A 9,503-nucleotide genomic window follows, 5' to 3' on the forward strand; every position below is an offset into this window, starting at 1 on the left:
TGAGCTTGATGAAGCTCTACTCGTTTAAATTTTAAATAAAGATATTTATAGTGTAAAATAACCGAAATGGGCTCGGACTCACTTCGGGCTTGGCTCGTTTAGTTTCGGCTCGAGCTCTCGCATTCGTTTAACTATATGAGCCGAGCTCGAGCTCAATTTAAAGCTCGTGTAATTAGCGAGCCGAGCTTGAGCATGGTAAAGCTCGGCTTGTTTAGCTCGAATTCCACCCTTAACTCCATCCAAGTCTCGCCGAAAGTCAAGCCATGACGCGTAAATAACGCACCAAAGAGATGTGTAGTCACCGAAACAGCACTCATCCGTTTGTTCATTTCTCTTCATGATCCTTCTGATCAGAAGCTCATTCCAAGCTTCATATTTTCTTGTACAAGGAAGGTCTTTCTCTTGCACCTTTTAATTAATATTGAATTTCTTTCTTTTCATGAATTACAATCTGGGATGAGCTCGCTCAATCTGTGTCTGTGTTGTTGCAGGCAGATTCATGGAGAACAAGACGACCACTGACTCGGCAACAGATTCTGGATTGAGTCTGGAGTCAGTGAGGGAGTCCCTCATTAGTCAAGAAGACACTATCGTGTTTAGTCTTATTGAACGAGCCCAATTTCCTTTCAATTCTCCGGCGTACGACCCCCTGTCTTCTCCTGCTCTTTGTGGATCTCTACTTGAATACATCGTCAAGGAGACGGAAATTATTCGCGCCAAGGTCACACCTCTGCTCCTTAGTTTTTAGACTTATTTTACCAAGTTAAGATCTATACTCTAAATATTAAATGGATAAAGTTGAATATCATTATAAATGCTATCCAAATGTATATTATGTCTATCTACTAGGCAACTAGGTAGTTAGTGCCTTGAAGTGCTCGTGCCATTCTACATTGTTTATGTCAAGTGGAGTTCTTCTATGCATATTTTACAATTTGATTCCCTAGTGTATTAAGAAAATAATGGTTATGCTAATGTCGCCCAACTTGCACATTGGAATCTGACCTTGCACTAAATTTCAACTTCTAACCAAAAAGAAGTTAATAGAATCACCAAACTCAGTAATGAAGAGCTGCACATGATCAACTGGTTCAATTCGTTCGTTCTCATACCCGCGTGTGCTATATCATTCCAGCTCAAGTGAGCAAGAGAGACGACTGCTTCAATAATAAATAGTATTCATTACATTGTTTATGTGTGGCTAGCTTGGTAAACTAATTCATGTTCTTTAAGATTATACTTGAATGCATTCTTGTGTTGGGTATATACTACACAGGTGGGGAGATATACAAGCCCTGAGGAGCATCCTTTCTTTCCAAATGACTTACCACTACCGCTTACGCCTCCTCATAACTACCCACAGGTTTGTTTTCAACTCAAAGGTACCTTCTGCTTTCAGAAAAGACAAACGTTGTAGTTACTTGTTTGACTGATCCCAATTGTAGGTATTGCATCCAGCAGCTGCCTTCATTAATATAAACGATATCATATGGAAAATGTACTTTGACCAGTTCCTTCCATTGTTCACTGCTGAGGGTGACGATGGGAATTATGGGTCTACAGCAGAATGTGATCTTAAATGTTTGCAGGTAAAAATGGGTGGGAAAAATCTACTCAAGAATTCCGAAATTAAAATGCAGGTTTTGATACTTAAACTTTGGAATGGCAAATGTTCTCTGGCAGGCCCTCTCTAGAAGGATACATTATGGGAAATTTGTAGCAGAGGTCAAATTCAGAGATGCCGCACAAGATTATGGGCCTGCAATTCGTGCTCAGGTACGACATTTCATTTCAGGCAATTTCAGATGGTTGGAAATTGTGGATGTTGTGGTGATTATGTTCGTTTTCCAGGACAAGGACACTCTTATGAAGCTATTGACGTTCGAAAGTGTTGAAGAGATGGTCAAGAAGAGGGTTGAGCAGAAAGCAATGGTGTTTGGTCAAGAAGTCAGTCTCGATGACAAGGGAGACACTGGAAAGTATAAAGTTGATCCATCATTAGTTTCTCGCTTATATGGAGAATGGGTTATGCCACTAACCAAGCTTGTTCAAGTCGAGTACCTCCTCCGTCGCCTTGATTAAAGTCTTAGTCCCTCATGTGTATTGACATGATAACGACTACTAGAGTTTTAAAAGGCTTTCATCATTCATCATCTAGTCTGGAATCAATTTAACCCAGTGGTTAGAAGTCTAAATATGTGTATTGACTGGCAGAGAATGTAACATGTAATTGTCAATGCGTCCAGATGCTTGGAAGGGTGCAATTGTATCTGCATTACAAGCTGAATGCATACAGTATGTCAATATGTCAACATAAATATGGAGCGTATCTTTGAACATGAATACACTGAAAAACATGATATGCTGATTGTTGTACAAGTAGAAAGAAAGGTCGACTTAAATCTAATAACAAAATATATTTACATAAAGTATTTCCCCTAACATATACAGTACAGGCGACACGATTAAGGTTCAACTATGACCTGAGAGAGCTGCTTTATTTACGGAAACGGTATAATTGCCAAAAATGTATGACCCGAATCCCCAGAACGTAATGATCAAAGCAAGGATCTTGAATCCACTCATGGGATCATTAAGTAGACGAACAGCTGCAATACTCGTGAGAGGTACCCTTATTGCATTAAGAACACCAGCCAGCACAGTTGAAGACAGATAAAGCACAGCAGTGCCACCCAAAACCCCCAGCTGAAAAGTTATAGCAGCCCATATGAGAACCATGTAATAAGAGGTTTCTCCATGTTTGAAACTTCTAGCTTCAGACTTCATACCCTGAAAGTCATTGTTTCCTATAACCCCAACTGTTGTAAACAAAAAAGCAAATAAAGAAACCACAACCTGCTGCTCCAACACAACGTGAAAAGATCTTCTTCCCAATAACTTAATGAATACTAGTTCTGAAAGAGCAAAGATTAGTCCATGTAGAGCTGATCCTAGTATGTCCCATATAAACCCCATGGTATATTGACTCTTACTTATATTGCTGTAGCGGTCCGATCCTGAATCCAAGGCGATTATAGCCATGGCAGCAGTGATGATTACAATGGCATTTACCATGGAGCTATTGAGTTTGTTATTAACTATAAAATATCCAAAGAGTACAGAAAAACACAAGGGATGAAGATGCCAGTAGGGAAGCAGTTGAAGCTGGGAGATAGGCATATGCCCATGCGTACATGAGGTTGTCAGCAGCACTTAAAAAGCCTAAGATGACATAAGAAAAAAGTGAGCTTAACGGTAAGAGGTGTCGGTGAAATTTTACAGAAGCAGTACATGGGAATTAAGAGGAGAGCAGTTATAGGCCACCCTGCAACTGCTACCCAAGAGATGATCCACTTGCTCTTGCCTCCATTAGCATAGTAGACACGAGATAGAAGGCTGGAAGCGGGAAACGCAACGAGCATTGCTCCACAGCTTAAACCTAATAAAATCCAATATGAAATTGGCTTCCTTTTGTATGCTTCCGATGCCATGGTACTGAACTTCAAAAGGTGCTGGTGCCAAAAAGCATAATTTACTGATGATGCACTTTCTTGAGGTGTTCCTGAGGTGAATAAAAATGATAGATAACAGTGTTAGCAAATGTAGATAACAAACTACAAAGCCAGTGATATGAGCTATATGTTTCTTAATCTTTGTTTTTGGTGTCAGTTTTTGTTTTATCAATGTCAATCTTCCTTTCTGGTACTAGAGTCTGCAACCTGCATTGACATATTTCTTGTGAAGTAGCCTAATTCATGACATGTGAGATCTTTTTTCTCGTTCACAAACTGCATTTCCTGCGGAATTGAGCAAGTGACGTATTTTATGTTTATGCCTATATCAAGCTGGCTTCATGAACGCAGATAAGGCTTTTATGAAAGTTTTTGCTTAAGGGTCCACCAGAGAAAACCAAATGAGAATAATTTTTCCATGACCAAGGCTAAGTGATACAGGAGCATCTACATAAATCCACTAATCAGCCTGTTTTGTTGCTTTTCTTCTTTATTTGTGAGAGTATTACAAAACACGACAATGCCAAAAAGGATTCTAATACAGTACAAGAATGCTCTTAAATAGTTGAATGTTTCTAACAACAATGCAAAAAAAAAAAAAGGATTTTACTTACCAAAAAATAAATAAATAAAAAGAACATTTTCTACTTTTTGCTTGAACATAAAGCGATAAAGGACAAGGCTTCACAGGGGAAAGTGTTATGAATACAAAGACTTTCTTATATGCCGGGCAAAAAGAAAGAAAAAGGTTGAATGTTTCATGCTATTTCATAAACTTAGTAGAAGGTACTCTTCTCTCTTCTGAATACAGGGGAGGTGGTAATTATAATTATAATTATAATTTTAGCTTCATTGCGTAAAGTAGGACCAAATGTTCCAAGAAATGTGGGTCATTTCGATACGGGGTATGGAAACGGATACGGGGTAGGGATGTGGTACATTGGGGAAGCCTTAATTGTTGGCTTAATTGGTACGCTATTTCATGTCGTAATTCACTTTGGCGCGTTTATATGAGACGTTGATATATACAAGGGGAGGGATAGAGCCACATTCTTATGCGCACATTATAGCCACATTTTCAACATACAAATGAATTAAGGCCTGGTTTCAACATACATTCTTATGCGCACATTGTTTCTCTTTGCCAATGGCAAATTTGAATGGTATGGCATCAGAAACTTTTGTTCAACCTGCAATCCCTAAGTTTGATGGTCATTACGACCATTGGAGTATGTTAATGAAAAACTTTCTAAGAACCAAAGAGTTTTGGAATCTTGTCGAGACTGGAATTTCTGAACCCGAAAATGAAGCCGCGTTGACAAACGCACAGAAGAAAGCGTTGGAAGAACAATGATTAAAGGATCTAAAGGTGAAAAATTATTTATTTCAAGCAATTGATTGGTCGATTCTGGAAACAATTCTCAGCAAGGATTCTTCCAAACAGATATGGGATGCAATGAAAAAGAAGCATCAGGGTACTGCAAAGGTAAAACGTGCACATTTGCAAGCACTTCGTGGAGAATTTGAGACTCTTCGTATGCAACCGACTGAGTCTGTTTCTAATTATTTCTCCAAAGCAATGTCCATTACGAGTATATGGAGAGAAGATGGACGATATCTCTATAATTGAGAAGGTACTTCGTTCCATGACCTCGAAATTTGATTATGTAGTTTGTTCGATAGAGGAATCGAAAGACCTGGATACACTTTCGATTGACGAATTGATGAGTTCGTTGATGGTTCATGAGCAAAGAATGCATTAACGTGTGACTGTGGAGCAAGCCTTGCAGTCCCAGCTTTCTATTACCAATACGTCATCAAAACATCAAGGGGGACGGAGATAAGGAAGGGGACGAAGTAACAACAGAGATGATCGATCAACATCTATGAAATCAGAAGAATTTCATGCTCCTAATTATAGAGGGCGAGGCAGAGGTAGAGGCCGTGACAGTCATCGTAGAGGAGAGCATAGTAGAGGAGAGCCCTTTGATAAATCAAACGTCCAGTGTGGAAGGTATGGACATTATCGTTCTGAATGTGATACTGTTGTGTATAAAGAAAAAGGCTTAAAAATCAAACTTTGCAGAAAAGGAAGATGAAGTTTCTCTTCTGATGGTATGCCATACTAATGAAGTGACTAAACAAAACATGTGGTATTTAGACACACAGGTTCTAGCAATCATATGTGTGGAGATAAATCTGTATTTTCTGTTCTAGACGAGTCATTCCATAATTCTGTGAAGTTTGGGGATAACTCGACAATCTCAGTCAAAGGGAAATGTGATGTTCAAATCTGGACCAAGGAAAACACTCCTCAGACTATATCAAGTGTTTTCTATGTTCCGGCCTTGAAAAGCAATTTGCTTAGCGTGGGTCAACTCCAAGAGAAAGGTTATGAAATCAGCATCAAAGGTGGAATTTGTCGGATTGAAGATCCAAAGAAAGGCTTGCTTGCTCAAGTACAAATGACTCGGAATCGTATGTTTCCACTATATATACAAAGTGATGCTCTTCCTTGTTTCTCAAGCATTGTGAAAGACTCATCCTGGATTTGGCATCTCCGATATGGGCATTTGAACTTCAATGGCTTGAAGCTTCTCCAGCAAAAGAATATGGTGACAGGACTTCCGCAAATTGATCATCCCCCACAGCTATGTGAAGGCTGTGTTGTTAGCAAACAACACCGAGATTCGTTTCCAAAGGGAAAGGCTTGGAGAGCTGAAAAGGCACTGGAATTGATCCATACTGATATTTGCAGTCCAATCAATCCGCAATCCAATGGGAGTAAAAGGTATTTCATTACCTTTATTGATGATTATAGTTGTAAAACTTGGGTTTATTCCTTACAGCAGAAATCCGAAGATTTCTCGGCATTCAAAACCTTTAAGGACTTGTTGAGAAAGAAACTGGAAATCTCATCAAGGTCCTTAGGTTGGATCGTGGTGGAGAATATAACTCAAAGGAATTTGCAAATTTCTGCGAGAATGAAGGCAACTCACAGCGTCTTACACACCACAGCAAAATGGTGTCGCTGAGAGAAAGAACTGCACAATCCTAGATATGGTGCGTAGCATGTTGAACACCAAATGAAAGATTGCAATCTGGTTTGCACACTAGTTGAAGTTGGTACAAAACTCACAAAGGATCCTCAAGGAAAAGAAGTGGACAGCACACTGTACAAGCAAATTGTTGGGAGCCTTATGTACTTAACAACTACAAGGCCGGATATAATGCACGTGGTAAGTCTGATCAGTAGGTACATGGAGAATCCGAAGGAAATGCATCTTCTTGTAGCCAAGCGTATCTTGCGCTACTTGAATGGTACTAGTTCCGTTGGCATCTTGTACAAGAGCGGTACACAATCTGAATTGATTGGCTTCACAGATAGTGATTATGCCGGTGATCCTGATGACCGAAAAAGCACCTCTGGTTACACATTTATGCTTGGTTTTGGAGCTATCTCCTGGTCATCAAAGACGCATGAAATTGTTACTCTGTCCACCACCGAAGCAGAGTATGTGGCAACAACCTCTTGTGCTTGTGAGGCGATATGGTTGAGAAGAATGCTCAGCCAAGTGTATTTTCATCCCAATGGTAACACTCCAGTATATTGTGACAACAGCTCCACAATCAAGTTGTCAAAGAATCCGGTTCAGCATGGGCGAAGCAAGCACATTGATGTGCGTTATCATTTCCTAAGGGATCCTGTCAAGGATGGAACAATTGATCTCATCTATGCAAGAGTGAGGATCAGGTTGCTGACATTCTCACCAAACCCCTCAAACTGCCTCAGTTCGTGAAATTGCGTGAGCTCCTTGGTGTTTGTTCAATGTCAGATGAAGTCTGAGGGAGGGAACTACTAGCTAGTGTCCTAGGTGCAGTACTAGCTGGTGCGATAGGTGCAATATCTTTCTAAACTGATTGCTAGCAACACAATCAGTTTAAGGGAGGGAATGTTAGAGTTTAGGATGTCTTTAAGTATTTATGTAAGTCCTTAGTTAGTTGTCAAGTGTTGACAAAGTCTTTAGATTCAGTTATGGTCATGTTATGCACAGAACCATGTTCGGGTAGTTACTACATTGTGTGGTTAGTGCTTGGTACTTGTAATGATCTACTTGCTCTGTTTGGTTCAACGTAATGGGATGCATTTGCACCCATTTCCCAATAACTACCAATTTCCAAGTGTTTGGCCCACTATTTCATATAGCCCGTTGCAACAAATTGGTTCCTCCACTTTCCGGCGTATAAATAGCTCCCACAACACTCATTTGCAACCCAAAACCATCGCATCCATTTGCAGGATCTCTCAGTCTCTCCCAACTCATAAAACTGCTTCTCTATCTGGCAACTCTATCTAAGCAAAAAACACCTCCATCTCCTAGTTTATTAATTTCTTCTCTATTGTTTTGGTTCCATTAGTGTCGTTGTCTGCTGAAAAGGTAAGCCCTTTCCCTTCACCTTCTTCTTCTTCTTCTTTCTATATTTCTCTCTGAGCTTTTATGTACGTGTTGTTTCCCCAATGTCTTTTGATCTCTGTGGGTTTTGTTTTACTCTCATAAAATGAAAATCACATAACCTTAACTGGTTAGAATTAACGAAAACTTTTTGGAAATGGGGGTTGATTATATATTATTAGTTAGAAACTGAAGGTCTTGGGATAAGATTAGTAAGTATTCTTTATTTCTTACTATAATTTGCCGATGGTCTCGATGTAAGCAGTACATATTTCTTTCTTTGTGCCATTTCTTGAGGGTCGAATTTACGACTAGTCAGCATTCTTTACTTCTTAATGTCATTTGCTGAATGTCTTCAGAGCAAGGCTAGTAGGCAATCAATGTACTGAAAGTGCCTTCAGATATTGCAGTTTGAAGGGCAGACATTAGATACTATGTTAAAGCAACAAGTCTTTTTAGTGATCTAGATCTAGACTTAAGTACCAAGAAACCAGAAAGCTTGCAGTAATAATTCCAACAAAACCATAAGAGCAGGCACTACATGTAGTGGCCTAATCACGAACACAAAACAAAAGAATATATGATATATCGAAAAGGCAGCTGAATTGAACGGAAAGCAATAAAACGGAATTGGGTTGTAAAGATTGAGTGAAGGAAGGTGGAAGAAGCTAACTAACCTTGTTTAGGTGAGTAGGGGTGGGAGGTATTAAGCTCCATGACGCAAGCAGACAACCGTTTTTCACACTAGATATGGCTTTTTGTTAAAAGTATGATGCCGATGGAGTGATTGTGACAGCAGAAGAAAGTAGGCACGCGCTATAACTGGCCGTGCATTCTTGGGCAGTTCGAAGTTCGCACCACTACCTGCTTGTCGAGTCGTAGTTGTTCTCTTTCTCGATTTCTTGACTCGAGATATCTGAACCGAGATCCTAGGGCGTAGGCTGTGCTCTCGGGAGTTCCGTGGACAAGAAACTCATTGGAATTAAAATTTGCATCCCCCAATCGATTTTTTGGGTCTTACATTAATTACTGAAATTAAATTGGAAAATTAACCAAAAAGGTAACGATTATAAATGTGTTTCTTATCTAGATTTTTTAAAAAAATCAGAATCTCTAGATTTAATTATTTTCTAAAGAAAAATTTGATAGGTTTTGTGAGAGACTAATATACACAACCAATGTATATTATACACTGTCATTCAAAGACTTATCACAAAATTATATCAAGACCTCACCTGTGTCGCTCATAGTCGACCTCTCAATTTTATTTCGAATCAAGACCTCATGATAGGTCGACCTCAGCCAGGTCGCTTATATCAAGACTTCATGCCAGTCAACCTCACCATGTCACTCATATCAATATCTTAGCTTAGGTCTCATAACACTCAGAGAAGGAAAGACAATCGTTATAGCAATTCAGAATAAAGACCCATGCACTAATTTATCCTCCATTTAAGCTCATTCAAGTCCCACATTAAAACGGATTGACCATAGGTCATGTGCTATAAATCACAAAAGGGGGGGGAGCCGGGTCGCT

General features: G+C 39.5%; 2 protein-coding genes and 1 pseudogene across 5 annotated transcripts; 2 read left to right on the forward strand and 1 right to left on the reverse strand.

The window, feature by feature from the left end:
* Positions 1–233: 233 nt before the first annotated feature.
* On the forward strand, positions 234–2,360 carry LOC147509877 (chorismate mutase 2-like). Of its 4 annotated transcripts, none has more exons than XM_086602046.1 (6): positions 235–393; positions 492–721; positions 1,277–1,363; positions 1,446–1,589; positions 1,684–1,776; positions 1,852–2,360. In XM_086602046.1, the coding sequence occupies exons 2-6, from the start codon at positions 500–502 to the stop codon at positions 2,080–2,082; spliced, it is 777 nt and encodes a 258-aa protein (XP_086458172.1). In that variant the 5' UTR covers positions 235–393; positions 492–499; the 3' UTR covers positions 2,083–2,360. The 4 variants fall into 4 exon arrangements, with proteins under 4 accessions (XP_086458169.1, XP_086458172.1, XP_086458170.1 ...); XM_086602045.1 differs by having other exon boundaries at positions 236–393; positions 496–721; XM_086602043.1 differs by having other exon boundaries at positions 234–393; positions 496–721; positions 1,684–2,360.
* LOC147509878 (putative purine permease 5) lies at positions 2,307–9,057 on the reverse strand. The gene is given in 4 exon segments (XM_086602042.1): positions 2,307–3,126; positions 3,128–3,241; positions 3,243–3,562; positions 8,644–9,057. Coding segments are annotated over 4 exon segments (1,128 nt in total). The 5' UTR covers positions 8,684–9,057; the 3' UTR covers positions 2,307–2,472.
* LOC147509879 (uncharacterized) lies at positions 4,678–6,334 on the forward strand (annotated as a pseudogene).
* Positions 9,058–9,503: the final 446 nt, after the last annotated feature.

Source organism: Coptis chinensis, chromosome 3 (assembly GCF_015680905.1).
Source record: "Coptis chinensis isolate HL-2020 chromosome 3, ASM1568090v1, whole genome shotgun sequence".
NCBI lineage: Eukaryota > Viridiplantae > Streptophyta > Magnoliopsida > Ranunculales > Ranunculaceae > Coptis > Coptis chinensis.